Below are 18,623 nucleotides of genomic sequence, written 5' to 3'. Positions count from 1 at the left end.
GGGGTGAAGCGAACCGCGCCGCTCCTGCCGCCTCGCTGGGCAGGCTAGGGGGGCCCTCGGGTTGAAGCGCATCGCCGTCCTCCCGGGGGGCTGGTGCGGCCGCCCCTGGCGCTGGAGTGGGCCAGCACCTGGGGTATGTGTAACCACAGCCAAGGGTTACCTGAGAGTTTGCCCGCAGTCGGCTGCAGGGGCTGTGGGAGTTTGTGTACCTGAGGGAGCGGTGCGGGGGTGAGGCAGGGCGCTGGAGTGCGGGGCAGCAGCAAACAACGTGTAAACGCAGAGCGAGGTATTTTACTTAACCAAAGTGGAGAGATCTGCCTGCCTTCCACTTTCTACCGGAAATGGGGGGATTGTCAGGGTTATTAGTGCGCCGAAGGAAATAAAATTTAGTAAACAGATAATTTACTTAGCTATTGATTCTTTCTTGACAGCGAACATCCCCATTATCTTGTTTTCCGGAGTTGGGAACATCAGTAGCATACTGACACTTCCATTTGTAACTCCGGGGTGACCTCTTGCACTGTAAAGGAACAGCATGTTCTGCAGAACCTTTTTCTTTACAGTGCCTGAAGACCTCTAAGCTTCTATAAATGAGAACAAAGTAAATGTGAAAAAAATCACATGCAGCGTATGTGTGTTGACACTGGTTGTTGTTAAAAGCCTTTTCCACAGCTTTTTTTCTGGCATGAATGTTTTAATTTCTTTACTACTAGACTTTTGTAGTGTATGTTGTTTCTTTCTTTTATACTTTTCATCTGCTTTCATTTAGCAAGGCTTTTGGAGGTCTTTAAAACATTTTGGTCAAGAGCAAAATTCTCTAGTTCTAATGGCATACATTAACATTTTTACCTTGGGCAACAGGAACTTTTAAGTTGTTGACAGCTTCAGGTAGGAACCTTTTGAGATGATAGTTTATCACTTCAGGCTACACACAGGCTCTTAGAAATAGTTGGGGGTTTTTTTGTCAGTCAGTTCTGGGCAGCCCTCTTGAACTTAATATGCTGTGTTTCTTATGATAACCTTGGCAGATAATGTGGCTGGTTTGCCAGAGACTTGTGTAATCGTTTTACCTAAGGCTGTTTCTCTAGTACCTCCTGGGTTTGAGTTTTTTCTTTGAAAGTCAGAACACTAACATCCCAGGAGAGAATGCAATGTGAAAATGTAATGGAAGCCCAGTCTAAAATCTTTTTAACTCCTGAAAAAAATAGAAAGCTCTTGGCATAAAAGGTCACTACTATCTCTTTGTAACGTAATTTGCTTCTGGCTATATTCTTAGTTTGATTTAATTTTATTTAGTCATATTTTGCTAGTTATGTACCTTACCTTTTCTCACTCAGTTTTGAATTTTTTTCCATGGTTTTCAATGTTCTCCTGCAAAAGCAAAGGGAAACTAAATTGATTTTGACTAAGAATTGTTCACAAGAGCATCTTGTTGATGTTGGTCTCTCTGTTGGTCAACGGAAATTTCATTTGATGTTTTATATCTCCATTGTACATGTGGACTAGAATTAGTTGTACATGTTATTGCTTAAATCATTCAAGATGTGTCTTCCCCTGTGTCAGGGAAGTGGTTGTTCCAGATCAGTTACGACAAATTAAAAGGTGATTAAACAAGGCCAGCAATTTTTCATCTGCTCTTCTTTGGAATGTTGAACACAGCTGTTTGCAGGTTTCTTATAAAAATAATACAAGTCTGGAGTACAGTAAAATTACACACACTTTTACACTAATAACTGCTTCAAAAATTGCATCTGTCCGAGTAGGCCTAAACTGAGTTTAAAGCAACATGTAGCTCTAAATGCCTTGTGGCTTCTTTAGAAATCTGAGAGCTGAAGCTTGTATCTGTTCATGTACAGGTGATAGAAACCTTTACATAACGGGTTTATAAATCACTAAGTACTGTCAGGAACCACTTGTAGTGCCTGAGAGAGCCAGTAGTATGTTGGTTACTTTTGGAGAAAGCTTCACTTCAAAATGGCTGAGTGCTGTTGTAAATCTCCTTCAGAAGAGAGAAGATTCATCATCTTCAGAAGATGGAGAAGTGGAGGCATCCAATGCGACTCATTTCTGTGGTTATTATTGTACTCAGTCTGGCTTGTGTAATCAAGTGGGAAATAGAGTAAGACTATGAAAAAAAGCAACAAGGAAGTTTTTGTATTGATGAGTGTTAAATTGCTACCTCATTTGATTATGTGTGTGGAGGTAAATAGTGTTGTTTTTTTTTCTCTTTAATCAGATCACTAAGAAGACACAATGAGTGTTAAAGCGTTCAAGCTTGTTTCCGCTGTTGAGCGGGAGATGTTAATGGGAGACAAAAATTACATCAACATCGAATGCATTGAGTGCTGTGGAAAGAACCTCTATATTGGAACCAACGACTGCTTTATCTATCACTTTTTGTTGGACGAAAAGGTATCAACAGCTGGAAAAACAACTTTTGCTGCCACCAAACAACTGCATAAATACCTGGGCTTGAAGAAGCCTGTGAGCGAATTGAAAGCAGCCTCTGCCCTCACCAGGCTTCTTGTGCTTTGTGACAACACAATAACACTAGTTAACATGATGAACTTGGAACCTGTCCCTACTGGCGCCAGAATCAAAGGAGCTGTGACATTCACAATAAATGAAAACCCTGTGAGTGGGGATCCTTTCTGTGTTGAAGTCTGCATTATCTCGGTCAAGCGACGGACCATTCAAATGTTCATGGTGTTTGAAGACAGAGTCCAGATAGTGAAGGAAGTGTTTACTCCAGAGCAACCCTGTGCTGTGGCTGTAGATGGTTATTACTTATGTCTTGCACTTACTACACAGTATATAATTTTGAATTACAATACCGGCGTCTCCCAGGATCTGTTTCCTTATTGCAGTGATGAGAAACGGCCAATTGTGAAAAGGATAGGCAGACAAGAGTTTCTGTTGGCTGGCCCCGGAGGCCTAGGTGAGACTAAGGATTGTAATTTTTTCTGTGCTTTTAACTCCTCTCTCTTAATTTCTCTCAATCTGGAAAGCAAAGTTTAACTAATGAAGTGTTGTGCACAATAATGAGAATTTTCTTCTCAGGACTATACTGGAATGTTGAGATAAAAAGGTAGATGGTAAATTTTTGGTACTAAATATTACTGTAACTCTTGGGGGTTTTAATGCACAAAAATCTGATTATTTGTATTTTAGTCATGTCTGTAGAAAGCCTCATTTCTGTATAGACAGCTACAGTAGTAATACCTTGCAGCCCAAAGGAAAAAAAAATTGATTGGCACCAAATGAAATGTCAGAGGCTGATAGCCTCTCTGTAGTGACTAGCCAGACAGGGCTTGAGGAGCCCCATGTTGCTATATAATTGTTTAATTAGCATAGAGAAGTTAATTTTTACTCTCAGTTGCTATTCAGAGGAGTTCCTGTGAAGTCTGTTTTATAGACTGTAACAGATTTGCAAATAGGTATGTTGTATTGCAGTGCAGTAAGAAACGTTAGTGGAAGTAAACTGTATCCTCACTCCTGTGGAAGTAAACTCTGTCCTAACTGTAGATGCTGTCAGATACTACCCAGTTTTTATGCTCCCATTTGTTTAATTTTTCAATAGTGTTTTTCAGCTTCATATTACAGAAAACAGTGGTTTAAGTTTTGCAAAACCAAAGTTAGATCATGTGAAATAATGCTCTTATCTAATAGCCAGATGATTGAAAGGACAACTGCTGCTGTAATCTGTCTAAATCGACAATATGCTGTGAGGTCAGTAATCTTGAGGGGGTTTTTTGGGGTTGTTTTTTTTTTTAAAAAAAACTGCAGTATCTGAGAGCTGACAGACCACAGGCAAATGCTTTCATGCTGTTTGCCATATGACTCTGTTTTAGGAGAAGCCATTCATGTAGCTTCCCTGACATGTCAGGGATAGTATGACACAAAGATCACGACTATTCAGGTCCTCGATTCAGGGATCTGTGTGGATTTTGGCTTTTTAATATGAATTCCAAAGAAAAGCAAAAGTGCAATCAGTTGTTTGTCATAAAGTTTTGTCTCGTGACCAGAATGAAAGATGTACATCAACTCACCAGTTTTTCTTGGAAGAAGTATAGAATCATTAGAATATCTGTTTATACAAATGAAAGATGTTCCAAGATGAACTTGGGGGGATTTTTTTTAAGACGTAGGGCTTTCCTGAGTCATCTTTGTTGCCCCCTTCTTAAAACCTACTTAAATGTGGACATGTGTTTGTGGGCATTAAGCATTTTAGTAGTGCTCTGAAAGTTAAAATTTGCAAATTGACTGTGTGAAAGTGCTCTCTTTTGATATGTTTCTAAGGACATCCCATTCTTAACTGAATCTTTATCTTTTTAGCTAGGTTCTGTTCAATATCTTTTTTTATTTAAGAAGAGCAGATACACTTTCAAAAGTATAATTGTACATAGTCAGAGAGCAGAATTTTATTTAGTCTGACTTTTGCTTTTATGTGATGTCCTGAGAAAGCCGTACAATAAGACCTTTATTCGTATAATTTGGCATCCTTGTCTAAGTAGATTGTCCTAGGGTTAGAATATCAAGTATGCGATTTCTTAAGCAAATGCACTTCTGCAGCTCTAAACATGCTACGAAATTCCCTTTTCCTCATAATACAGGCAAAGTCTATCTTGTACTAACAGAGAAACTTTACAAAGGCTACTTGCTATGTACTGATAGTTTTTCCTTGCTTAATTCAGCTTGTGAGGTGGTTTTGTTGGATTTTTTTTTTTTAATCATCTGTTCTCTATTCCCTCCCCACTATTGTTTTGACTAGTATTATCTGTCTTGCTGTTCTTCCTTGGTACAATTTTTAGTGTCTTTAACACTTGTCTCTGAAGTTGTGAAGATGGCTGAGCACCTTTAAAATATATGAGCATTGTGTACCTTTACATTTGAGGTGGGCTTCTGCTGTAAAGTGAATGGACTTGGGAAGGCTTGATTTAAATCTTCAATTCTAATTTTGGTTTGCTTTTGTACGTCTCATTGGTTAAGACGTGTTTGTTTGGCACTTGGTAGAGTATTTATGCTAAATTCAGATTCTTTTACTGAGGTGGATGTATTCTGCATTAATATATTTGGCTTTATAGTGTTTGAAGTGACATACGTTTAAGTTAATTTGCTTTTGAGTTAAGACTGGAATTTAGAATGGCAGAAAGCAACTGCTTAAAATGGTAATCATAATGTCACATATCTTTGAGTTTCTTGCCTGTGTATCCTTTTTCCTTACCTGCACTCTTAAAACTGATTGTTAGAATTGTTGATAGTTGATCCATACTTAGCCATTTGGTACTTCATTTGCTCTATTTGCTGTTAGTATACAGCTCATTCTTTCAAAGGGAAGAGGAACTTAATTTTTGATGCATTTTCCTTCTGTCGGGTAACTAGTTCATTCAGACTTCTTCAGTTCTTTCCAATTGTTTATGAACCTATGCGTACCAAAATTCTTTTTTTTTTTTATTTCATGAAGCTCTTGTTGCACATTTCAAATTAGATTTCCTGCCATATAGAGGCTTTAAGTTTAGTTAAGACCCTCATATGGGTCACCAATTGATAAAACAGCTTGTGAAAACAAGGGCTCTCATGACTTTGGATCCCTATTTAAGGAAGAGATGGGCTCCACCTGAGGAAAAAGCATATTTGCCAACAGGCTGGCCAACCTGGTGAGGAGGGTTTAAACTAGGAATGGTGGTGGTAGACTGAGTTGGCAGAGTGCAGGGTGATGTGGATGAGAGATTTTCTAATCAAAAAAGGGTGAAGAGGGAAGACTAACAGGGGTGATGTTGTAGTGAGTGTCTTCTACAGACCGCCTTATCAGATAGAACCTGGAGGTAAGACCTTCTTTGGATAATAAGAAGAAACCTATATTTCATGCTCTGGTTCTTAGGGGGCACTTGAACCACTCCAGAACCTGCTAGAGGAGCAGCACAGCAGGGTGCGAGCAGTCCAGGAGATTTCTGGAGTGTTTTGATGGTGACTGGTGAGCTGATGAGGGGATGTGCTCTGTTGGACCACTCTAGGAACGTGAAGGTCAGGGCATCAGCCTTGCTACAGCGTCCATGAGATGATGAAGGTCAAGGTCTGGAGAGAAGAGAACAACACAAAAAGACCACAAGCCTGGACTTCAGGACAGCAGGATGTAGTTTGTTCGGGGACCTGTGTGAAAGAATCCCCTGGGATGTTGTCCTAGAGAGGACAACCACCTCCTCCAAGTTCAAGAATGGTCCTTCCTGTAGACTGGGAAAACAAGCAAAGGTGGCAGGAGACGTGTTAATGAACAAGCAGCTTTTGACTAAACTCAAATATAAAAAGGAAGCAAACACAGTGAAAGCAGTGACAGGTGACCTGGGAGGAATATAGAGACACTGTCCAAGCATGTGGGATGGGGTCAGCAAGCTGTCAAGGGAGGTGGTGGAGTCCTCATCCCTTGAGGTATTTAAAAGATTTGTAGATGTAGTGCTGAGGGACATGGTTTAGTGATGACCTGGCCATGCAGGGTGAATGGTTGGACTCAATGATCTTAAAGGTCTCTTCTAAAGAAAACAATTCTGATTCTGTGATTCTGGATTAGGGAGGCCAAAGTCCACTGAATCTGGTGACCACCATGAAGGGCAACAAAAAGAGCTCTACAGTCATATCAACAGCAAAGGAAGGCCAAGGAAAATGGATGCCCACTGCCAAATGGGGTGGGGGACCTGGTGCTAAAGGACACAGAAAAGACTGAGGTGCTTAATTCCGTCTTTACTTCGGTTGTTACTGGTATGACCTACCTTCAAGAGTCCTCAGCCCCTAGGACCAATGGGAAAATATAGAGCAACAAAAGCCTGCCCTCAGTAGAGAAGGATCAGGTTATCAGGACCATCTAAATACACTGGGCAGATAAATCCATGGGACCTGATGGGATGTACCCATGAATGCTTGAATATGGTGGTTGATGTCATTGTGTGGCCACTCTTGATAATCTGTGAAAAGTCTTAATGATTGGAAATTGTTCCTCAGGAGTGAAAGAAACGAAACGTCTTAGCTCCTGTCTTAGATGAGCAAGAGAGAAGATACAGGCAAGCTAGCCTTGCCTCAATCCTCAGAAAGGCAATGGAGCAAATCCTCTTGGAAACTGTTTCCAAATATACAAAGGACAAGGATGTGATTGGGAGTAATCAACATGATTTACAAAAGGGAAATTGCACCACCAGCCTGCTAAACTTGTATGATTAGAGCCTGCGTTGGTGGGTGAGGGGAAAGCAGTGATGTAGTGAAGTTCAGTAAGGCTTTTGATGCTATCTACTATAACATTCTTGTAGACAAACAGGTGAAGAATGTGATCAGCAGCACAAAGTTCAGTTGGAGTCCAGTCAGTAGTTGTGTCATGTATCCACCTCAGGGGGCTGACGATGAGGTCAATACTAAATCTTAATTAACGACATTTCTGGTGGTTCATAGTGCACCTTCAGCAAGTTTGCAGTTGATACAAAAGTAGGAGATGTAGCTGATACACCAGGGGGTTGTGTTGCCATTCAGAGGAACTTTGACAGGCTGGAGAATTGGGCTGACAGGAACCTCATGAGGTTCAGCAAGGGGAAATGTCGAGTCCTGCACCTGGGAAGTGACAACCCCATGCATCAGTACAGGCTGGGGGCCACCCAGCTGGAAAACAGCATTGCAGACAGGGACGTGGGACAAAGTGACTATGAGCCAGCAATTTGCCTTTGTAGCCAAATAGTATAGTTGGCCACATTAGGAAAAGTGTTGGCCAGTAGGTTAAGAGAGGAAACTCTTCCCCTAAGTCCTAGTGAGACCACGTATGGAGTGCTGTAGCCAGTTCTGGGTTCCCTGGAATGACAGGGGCATACTGATTAAATCCACTGAAGGACCAGAAAGATGATTAAGTGATTGGAGCATCTCATGTGGAGAGGCTGAAAAAGCTGGGACTGTTTAGCCTGAAGAAAAGGCTTGCAGATATCTTACCAACATGCATGGGGTAGGGAGTAGGTAAAGATGACAGAGCCAGACTCTGCACAGTGGTGTTGTATCTGGTGAAAGAATGAGAGGCTGTCAATACAAACTGAAATACAGGAAATTCTACATAAACATAGGACAACAAATTCCTCATTGTAGTGGTGGTGAAACCAGGAAATGGGTCTTGGAGAGGATGTGGAGTCTCTGTTCTCGGGAGAGACTCAAAACCTGACTGGGCGAGGTTTTGAACAAGCTGTTCTAGTTGACCTTGCTTTGAGCAGGAAGGTTGGACTAGGCAGTCTTCCGAGGTCCCTTCCTGCTTCAACTATACCTTTACTTTAATGAGTAAAAAAATCAGAAATTTTAAATACCAAACTTTAGCTTATTCCTTTTGCTTTTCCAGGATAAAATCTTCCCAGCCGTGCATGGTTCGAACAGTTGTATAGTGATTGAGTAGAATACAAACGAAGTTGAAGAACTGAGGCTTACAAAAAGCGCACAGGAACTAAGCAGAATGATTCATAGAAGGTTATGCAGTGCCTTTTCTCATAGCTGATGACACTGCATAAAGCAGGGTAGTCAACAGTAACCAGCATGTTCCTCTCTTGTTTTCACCCACTCATAGCATTTCTCATGCTGTTAACTTTTATGATAACTGGCAATTTTCATGTTCCTTTTTAAACAAATAATAATAAAGAAGTTATTTCAATTTTCACAGGTATTTTCACTAAGAAGCTTTTTGGTTTAAAACGAACAAAACCTACAGTCTATTGCAGAGTTCTGAGTAACCTGATCTAAGTTGATCCTACTTTGACTGTGGGGGCCAAATTGAATGTCCTTCAGAAACCCCTTCTGACTGAAGTTATTCTATGATTCTATAAATTTCTAGATCTCTTGATGCTGAAAACAGTGTAGCTGTGTTTTGGGTAACTCTTGGAACCTTCGGATAGCATATGCATTTTTTATATGGAATTGATTACTGGCTTCATCTCAGTTTCATCAGATGCATTCCTGTTCTATAAAAAGGCCATGGTTTCTGATTATTGTTGTCATGTTTTTATTGTTATCCTTGGTGAGAGCTGGATGAAGACAGAAAATGCATCATTCTACCACAGAAGCCTGAGCTATTGAGGGCAGAGGGATGTAGAGAGATTTTGACTTGGAAAAGTACAGTGCATTGCTCTGCATACCCTTTCACTTCCATAAAGGGTTTTTTAAAATTACCTTAAAGAGCTCTGTCCTTTAAAAAAAAAGTTTATAGGATCAGATTTTTATGATATTTTTTGCGAATGTCAAAGGAATAGAAAATTCTAAGACTATTTCAATGTAATTAGCCCTGAGTTTACTACTGGTTAGTATATATTTAACTCAAGTTTTCTCCCACTTTTTGAAATGGGATTATAGCACAAAGTAACAACTGGAAGGCATTAAAAATGGATAGTGCAATATGTCTAGCATTAAATTCCACTTCTTATCTGTAAGAATATCAAACTCTGTAGAGTAAATTTGGAATGATATGTTATGGGGAAAAGTATTTTCTGCAAGGTGCTCTGCTTAAACAGGTGACCAAAAAAAAGCAAACAGCATTACTTGCTAATAATTATATGTGAAATTTTAATTTTGTGTTGCATCTTTAGTCAAGGGAAAATGCCAGTCATGGCAAAGCTGCTATAAAGAGTCCAAAACCTTAGTCTCTACACCGTAGTTCTGTAAAAATCTGCAACCTTCTGTTTTCCATTTTTGTTGTTGTTCTTTTTTTTTATTATTCCGTGGTGGTCCTCGTACTCAGCTACCATTGCCTCTTTATCCTCTGTTTGGAAGAGGTTTTGTAAATTGAATAAAATAATCTTTTAATCTCTGCTGTCTTTTAGAGCTCAGACTTACTCTACCAGCTGTCACGTGGCTCATAGATTTCATAGGCGTGACTTTTATTGGCATGACAGTACTTGTTTTAAGGGGTATGCATTCATATTTAGAACAGAAATTTACATTATGCTTCAGTATGGCTCACCTGGTAAAGGGTTACTGAACTAGTTCTGAAAACTGACTGGATTTTTTCTTCAGATAATGTCTCGGAAAGAACTGGGGGGGATACCAAGTAGCGTAAATAGAACAAGTGGTGTTCCATTTATAAGTGGATACAAAAGCAAGTCAAACTTCTGTTAAGCTGGGGGAAGGAAGGAGGATAGAATAGACAGGAGGAAAGATAGTGGCAAAGAAAACCATGAATTAACTGAAGATTCAGTATGGTTGTTTTGAAGACAGCATAGGAGGTATCATTCAGATACTTAAAAAGTCTTTACTCTGCGCTTTGCTTTTGGGAAAATATACTTTATATGTAGCCTCTGCATTTTCTTCAAATGATTGAAGACACAGAAGCCTCACAGGAAGTGACTCGTTCCAAAGAACTGGATCCTTGTTCTGTGAAAATTATGCTGTAGCAAAAGTGAAGAAGTATAAGGAAACGATTGTTGGGTAAAATGCTCATTTGTTCGGTAAAATGCAGACATTTGACACTATAAAGAACAAATGTGCCTGTGTTGCCAGATAGGTCAGGCAGTGCAGGTCTGTGGCTGCTACTAAGGCAGTATTGTTTGAATGCTGGGTCTTGCCAAATATTAGCGTTTTGAAATTAATTCAAACTACATGGCTTACTGAAACTTAGTGAACTTGCATAATTCTTGCTAGTTTCTTTCAGTATTCCTTTCTTCTCAGTTTTTGGTGTTTATTTCCATGTTGAAGGGGAAGAAAAAAAAAAACTTTGAACTAACCAACAGGTCAGTATAGTCCAGGGAGGTGCGATGCACCATTGTCATGCTGCCTGATACTGCATCTGTTCTTTGAGACTTTTATTTCTGTACCTTGGTACCCATGCTTCATATTGGCATAACAACAGTCTCCAACTACCATGAGTCTCAGGATTTGTTTTTCCCTTTTTGTAGGCATGTTTGCAACTGTAGACGGCATTTCACAGCGTGCCCCTGTGCACTGGTCAGAGAACGTGATTGGAGCAGCTTTGTGCTTTCCTTATGTGGTTGCTCTCGATGATGAGTTCATTACAGTGCACAGCATGCTGGACCAGCAGCAAAAGCAAACCCTGCCTTTTAAAGAAGGTCATATTCTACAGGCCTTTGAAGGTATTAAAAAGTTCACTTTTTTGTGTTAGTAATTGTGAAATAACTGCCACTGAGGGCACAATCGCTTCAGTTTGTTTTCTAAACAAAATATCTAGCAAACACATTAACTGTTGAAACTGTTACTGGAAATGCTTTCCTGATTAGATTCCTGCAGAGTGTGGTAGGAAAACTTCAGTCATGCAAAATTCCATGCTTTTAACAAAATGTATGCTCATTAAATGTGCTCTAATTGTCAAGTTAATTGTGAAGTAGGTCTGTGGGGTTATAGCTTTTTCCTGTAACTTGATTATTTCCTCAAAGGAACAATGTTAATTTAATGCTGCAAGTCAGTAACTGTGAGCTACAGGTATTTGTCCATTGGTTAGCCTGACAAAGTTGTACCATCTTAAAAATTGTTTTTCTGTATTCCTTTCTAAAAATATCTGTGAAAGAGGTTTAAAATGGGCTATTTTGTAAAGAATTGTTAAACAAAGAATATAAAAGCTTCTTTTGACCTGTTCTTCAGTGAGGAACTGTTAAATGTGGAGTACTTTTGGAATGGAATTGTGTTGCTATTTTTTTCAAGGAGAGCTACAAATTCTAGCACTATGAACTAACTGTATGTTACTTGCTACCTTTGATGTACAGCTTACAATTTTCTAGTATAAGGCTGTGGATATATGTGGCCATTAAAAGTCCCTGTTCTGTGGAATCTGGGCAGTAGTTTCAGTGGTGGTCTTTGCAGTGTAGTTCAGGAGAGATTTTAGCCAGTTTCATTTCATAGACTCAGGGAACGGTTTGGGTTGACAGGGACTTAAAGATCATCTAGTTCCAACCCCCTGCCATGGGCAGGGGCATCTTCTGCTGCACCAGGTTGCTCAAAGCCCCATCTAGCCTGGCCTTGGACGCTTCCAGGGATGGGGCATCCATAACTCTGGGAAACCTGTTCCAGTCTCTCGTTACCCTTTTAGTAAAAAATTTCTTCCTAATATCTGATCTAAATCTACCCTTTTAGTTTGAAACCATTACCCCTCATCCTGTAACCACACTCGCTGATAAAAGTCCCTCCCCGTCTTTCCTGTAGGCCCCATTTAACTACCGAAAGGCCCCAGTAAGGTCTCCCTGGAGCCATGCCTTCTCCAGGCTGAACAACCCCAACTCTCAGTCTTTCTTCATGGCAGAGGTGCTCCAGGCCCCTGATTGTCTTCACAGCCACTTTCCTGTAGGCCCCATTTAACTACCGAAAGGCCCCAGTAAGGTCTCCCTGGAGCCATGCCTTCTCCAGGCTGAACAACCCCAACTCTCAGTCTTTCTTCATGGCAGAGGTGCTCCAGGCCCCTGATTGTCTTCACAGCCATCCTCTGGACCCCCTCCAACAGGTTCATGTCCTTCTTGTGCTGAGGATTCCACAGCTGGACACAGTACTCCAGGTGGGGTCTCAGGAGAGCAGAGTAGAGGGACAGAATCACCTCAGAGTGGAACAAAATCTGCTGTAAATAAATAAATTTACTATCATTTCTGTATTTCTGAGTTGCAATTTACAGGTAAGCTATACAATCTGGAAAATATGATAACAAAAAGATGAGTTTTGGAACTTTAGCTCTGTTAGGTTCTTGTATCTTAAATAGTAAATCTTAAAGCTTATTTCAGAAATGTGTTTTTTCTGTAGAGAATGTGAACTGAATATATCTGTTTGCTCTGTCCAGGAAAGGTGATTGTTGCTACTAATAAGGGTGTGTATATCTTGGTGCCGCTACCTTTGGAAAAACAGATTCAGGATCTTCTAGCCAGCCACAGAGTGGAAGAAGCCCTTGTTCTAGCAAAAGGAGCTCGAAGGAATATTCCAAAAGAGAAATTTCAGGTCTGTCCTTCTTTTAATTTTCATGAAAATATAAATTTCCTAGTGGGGCTATATATGTCGATGCTCAAGTTACTAGAGAGGGAGGAGGAATTTTCTTTAAAGAAAAAACTAATACCTTTTATTGTTTCAACTTGAGGAAACGTGTTGCTGAATTGGCTTGTGCTTATAAAGGCTGTGATGTTGGTAGGGCTAAATACTGTTGTTAGTATAGAAAATCAATTGCAGTGCTTCTTTAGTACTAGGTTCAGTCGTTATTTGCTATTGCTGTTTAAAAAATATCCTTTATTTCAAATCAGAATTTTTAGGTTTTACTGTTTTTATCAGAGAGTCTCGCTCTATAAACTCCACAGTAGTACAGCTCCTAAGTTAAGTGATGTGAAATCTAAAGGAAATGCATCCTACTTCCAAACTCATACAAGCAGTAGTTGTGCCGATGTGTAGCTGAATATTTAAGATTTTTGCATGACAAAGCATCTTAGTGTAACTCTTAGGTTTGAGTGTTGATTAGAGGTCTCTACTCACTTTCTTGTACCTGTGGTTTATATTACAATACATATTCTTCTGTATATGTATCCGTTTGTCATTTAGAGACTGAAACTTGGAAGAAGTAGCATGAAATATCTACCTATTAAGTAGGTGAATGAATATTTGGTTTCTTTTGTAAAAGCAAAATTTTATCTGTAACCTGCAGAAAATCTGGTTGGTTTGGTTTGGGTTTTTTTTTAATGTACTTCGTATATGTTGTGTTACTCTCACTTTAGTTAGGAAGATGTAAAGTTTGGAACATGACTGTGGGTATTACAGAATTGCAGTGGTCCAAAATGATTCTGTCTGTCAGGATTTTTTTTTAATAATTTCAAGAAGATTCTAATTCATTGTCATCTAAATTTTGCTTGAAAAGCAGTTATTAAATTAAATGACATTTGTATCAGCTTTCTTTTTGATCCTTAATTCCTCCATTGAATGAACAGCTGAGAGGCTGCTAAAAGTAAAAAGCTCGGCCGGAAAAGCGTTTCAATCCTTTTGCTAAAGTACAACTGGAATTACGTGGAGCTGAAAAGTATTTAGTCAAATACAGAGTTCAGTTTCTAGCACACTTTGATTAGCATCCTCACTTCCAACTTTTCCTTTGCAATCTGTTGAAAGAGGCAAACTAAAATCCTGCTGTGAGGACAGGATGCATGATCTAATTGATCTCTTATATATGTGATGACCTCTAATTCTCCAATTATTTCCTTCCAATGTCGATTTTGTGTGGCAGATGCCTTTCTGTGTTTTGCCGAAGATGAACTGCAGTTCATTATCTGAGATACATGATGTGGAATCTCATTCCTCCCAAGTTTTCTTGGATTTAGGATTTTTCTGTCTTTAGAATAAGTTACTTTCTGTTCACACGTATCTTACATGCACAATGTCTGTCTTCTTGAAATTACTCTGTCCAAGAATATTCTAAGTTCTTTCTAACTTACTGTGCTTTTTAAGGGTGTTCGGTTACTTTGACTCAATGCTTCAGCTGAAAAACAGAAAATACATTACTTGCAAGAAAAATAGCCTAATCTAGTTCTGGGCTGTATCTACAAACTGGTATTAACCATCTGAAATTGATGGAGTCTCCCACTGACTTGTATTAAAATGACTCAACTTGGCTTAGTTGTTGAGATGTTAGTCCAATCTTTGAGAGCTTATATGTAGCTGGAAATGAAACATGTTGAGCTTGGTTTTTAGTGTGCCTCTCCTACTTCATGTTGTCATTACAGGTTTATTGCAAGCACATCAGACTTTCCTTTACTTAGTAATATAAGTCTCATGGAGTTCAACCAGATTAGATGCCTTACTTATGTCTCTTGCAACGTGTCTTTGACATACTTTAACTGATCACATTAGTTGCTCCTTTCTAACTCCTAAGAGGTATCTTCAGATAGTGGGTATTTGATCGATAGATAATAGGTATATTCTAATAGACATCTTTGGGTATATATTTTGCAAGCTTTACTGATTCCTGAGTAGCTGACACTTTGAAGGCCTTATTTCACCATTTTATACAAGCAGTTGGAAGAAATGCATAGGTTTGGCATTAAGGTGCTTGTTCCAGCCGCTATAGTTTATTCATGCAGAAGAGTGATTGTCTGGTACATGCAGTATAGTCTCCCCTTTTCCACATGCTGCTTTAATACCTGCAGTTTGCAATGGCTGTTGCCATCTTGAACTCAGTAATGGCATTATAGGACAGTTCTTGATGATATGGGTTTTTTCCTACAGTTCAATACTGCATTGTTATTGCATGCATACACAGATGCGTGCTCTCACTTTTTATATTAGCAATATTATATCAGCATAAATATATGTGCTGGTAATGCAGAATGATAATGGGCTTGAAACAGTGAAGTACTGTACTCAAAATTGTTTGTACAGCCAATATTTAGTTATTGGAAGAAAGTAGATCGTGCATTAGTAGCTTTAATATGTTGTTTAACCCATGGTCCCTGCAGACTGCAAATTTATCTCTGCCATATTAGATGAAAATTCCTTTGTCTTTGAGCATGAAGAATTACTGCTAGGTAAAAAAAAATGCTAAGCAAAAGCATTGCAAGGAGATAGCATTGCTGGATATTATTTTTGGTAGAAGAGTACAAAGGCCTTTCTACCATGCTACCATGAAATGACTGAATACTACTTATTAATTTTTCAGGACAGCTGAAGTTTGCAGAAATCATGGTTGATGGTAGTGAAGACCTTGGTTAGATTGACACACATCTCGCATAGGTATCTCTGGTTTGTCTTTTTTTTTTGTCATTCCCTTTTGGTTTAAAAAACATGTTAACTGCACCAAAACCTGACCAAAAGCCCAAGGGAAATGACTGAATACTACTTATTAATTTTTCAGGACAGCTGAAGTTTGCAGAAATCATGGTTGATGGTAGTGAAGACCTTGGTTAGATTGACACACATCTCGCATAGGTATCTCTGGTTTGTCTTTTTTTTTTTGTCATTCCCTTTTGGTTTAAAAAACATGTTAACTGCACCAAAACCTGACCAAAAGCCCAAGGGACCTTATTAAAAAAAAAAAATCTTTTTGTTTATCTAGTTTTCTATTTCTGGCCTTTTTAGAAAGGGTTTTTTTAGCAGTTGAGAGAATTAAGGCTTCACTATAGCTATTGCACCTTCAGCAGTCATCTTTCTGTCCTCTAGCACATTTTTAGATACGAATTAATGCAAATCTTCATGTTTTTGTAGCTAGTGTTTTTTAATTTGAATTCAGTCAACAATATAGAATTTGCCTAAAGGTAGTACTGTGGCTCTTCAAAAATGATGGAGGAATAAACGTTGAGTTTTGAGTGGGTGTAACTAGTACCTTTATAAAAGTAACCTATTACAATATTCTGGCAAACAGGTCTGGAAGAACTCAAGATGTTTTTTCAATCATAGACAAAAGCTAACTATATGTGGTTGGCTTATAGGTCTAGTCCATTTTTAAAATGCTGTGAGAAAGCATATTGAGTTTGCCACAGACAGTCTGGTCTGTTGCTTCTGAAATCTTGACCATGAGACATCTTAATGTCTGGTGTTTTATCTTGTCAGCTAAAAAAGCAACCTGGATATTCCCTATCCCATCACTGCATCTTTAAAAAGTTGGGAAAGCATTTGTCTGTAGATACTGTACAGCTTTTTTTGTTGTGTGGCTTTAAGTGAAGGTATGACAACATTTAAATGAAAATGAATACCACTTAATCAGTTCAGATTTAAAACTAATTACTTGGGCCTATACTTAAACTTTCAACAAACTGTTTTCAACTTCTAGTTGAAAAGATTGCTGTACAGACTAAGGTCTGCAATTAAAGCAGTATTTTCAGTGTCTTAAATCAATTTCAAATTTATGTAGTTAATTAGGATATCAGAGTTATGTAAAGATTAGTGGTCACTCCATTGTTCCATTACAAAGATTCAAAATAGGCTTAAAATGAGGAAAAAAAACCACCCCCAAAAAAACCCTAAAGCCTGCCTGGAAAGTCAGGTGCCATACTTTTAAGTTTTTCTGGTGCTACAAGATGCAGATGGTGCCAGACTGAAATCCTTTACCAGCATCCTATGTGACCAGATGGGATGGGTATTCATCAGTTCACAGATGACCATTTATCGATGTAATAACATAGGCATAAATCTAAAATATTTTAGATATTTTGCAAGTTATTCACCTGAAGTAGTTTTATTACTGTAATTAGCTTTAGTTAACTGTATTTTGGATTAGTACCCTTGGATGTAAAGCATAGTAACATACATTAATATAAAGATGTCATGAAGTATTGTTCGCTTATTTTTTATGTTGTCACATTTGTCTGAAAAGGTGTGCCAGATAGCATTTCCCTCTGTTTCACCTTCTCTCCCCTATGCTGGGAAGGCAAGATAAGTCCCACAGCCGTACAGATCAATAGGTTTTAATGACTTGCTAATGATCAAGTTAAGTATTTCCTTAAGATAATCCATTAGTAAAGCATGTACAGACTCAATGGACTTAAGCCTAGCTTTTCTGTTAGTAAATCCCCAATCTTTAATCAAAGGGAAAAATCACCCAATAGAATGTCAGTCTATCCTACTTGAGGCCCAACACTCTTTAGCAATTCCTGTCTGGAATATGTTGCTGGGTACATTAATTGAAAATGGAAGTCTGATATTAATAAATGTGTGTGTATATATATTAATATATGTGTATTAATATGTGTGTACAGTGTTAGACTTTAGAAATCTGTATATTTGTGAGAAAGTTGAAGGGAAAAAATGAGAGCATATGGATGTAGGTAGGTGTATTTGCAAGATAGCAGTGTTGTCACAGACAGTGGATGCTTTACAGCACACAGTTTAGGTTCCTTGCTTTTAGTAATCATCTTTTGCTATTGGCAATATTCTGGACATGAGTGTTTAATCTCGTAGTAACTAACTGACCATTCTGATTAAATACCTAGCATTTCAGACAGTTTTGTGTTCTTTTGTAGTGAACTTCTTGTAAACTTTTTTTATGTCTAGGCATAACCTTAACCGTAAAACTTTATAACACATAGCTTTTTGTATGGTTTACTTGTGCTTCTCTTTTTAACCATATTTTTATGTACATTGCATAATGTACTGCATATTGCGTAAGTTGAATTGCTTTGGAATTACTTGTAGTAAAAAAATTAAAAAGAGTCATCAGCTGGGGATGAGACTGAGAATCAGCAGCAAGGTTGCTGCAGAAGCGAGGTGAGATGGGGAGAAAGTTGGCAGTATGTGGTTACGTGGGACCACTCTTGAGTTTAAATCTTTTTTTTGTGCCTGCTGAATCATGAGGAACTTCCAAGATGACCATTGATGTTTACATTTGCAAATACCCTGAGCAAACACTTGAGGCAAGTCAGACTGGTGACAGATAAGTTGTTACTTGAATAAGAAAACTTAACCTTGCTATGTGTTGACTTTGCTTTTAGTAAGTACTCACGAACAATGTTGTGTTCACACACTTTTCTGGAAGAACTTGAGCCTTGGCACCAGATTCAGTATATTCAGGTACATAAAATTTAAAATTTAGAGGATCAAGGCTTTGTTTTGCATGTAACTTGACAGGTCTGTTTGAATACGATGTATTCAGTGGTTTTGATGGGTAGTTAACTGCAGTAGTGACTAGCGCTACCTAAATAACTCCTTACAAGTATAATGAAACTCTTTCC

The 18,623-nt window shown here is 38.7% G+C and overlaps 1 protein-coding gene across 1 annotated transcript in view; it reads left to right on the top strand.

Annotated features, from left to right (window-relative positions):
• Positions 1-2,253: 2,253 nt before the first annotated feature.
• The window catches only part of TGFBRAP1 (transforming growth factor, beta receptor associated protein 1), a gene marked incomplete at its 3' end in the record, with an annotated part of 25,920 nt that continues 9,550 nt past the window's right edge, over positions 2,254-18,623 (top strand). The window contains exons 1-3 of the mRNA XM_010132624.1: positions 2,254-2,938; positions 10,893-11,087; positions 12,773-12,927. Coding sequence (XP_010130926.1) covers positions 2,254-2,938; positions 10,893-11,087; positions 12,773-12,927 — 1,035 coding nt within the window. The remainder of the gene's footprint in view (positions 2,939-10,892; positions 11,088-12,772; positions 12,928-18,623) is intronic.

This window comes from Buceros rhinoceros, unplaced genomic scaffold (assembly GCF_000710305.1).
Source record: "Buceros rhinoceros silvestris isolate BGI_N320 unplaced genomic scaffold, ASM71030v1 scaffold29123, whole genome shotgun sequence".
Taxonomy (NCBI): Eukaryota; Metazoa; Chordata; class Aves; order Bucerotiformes; family Bucerotidae; genus Buceros; species Buceros rhinoceros.
Note: the sequence above shows the minus strand (reverse complement) of the source record. Positions and strands in the feature narration are given on the sequence as shown.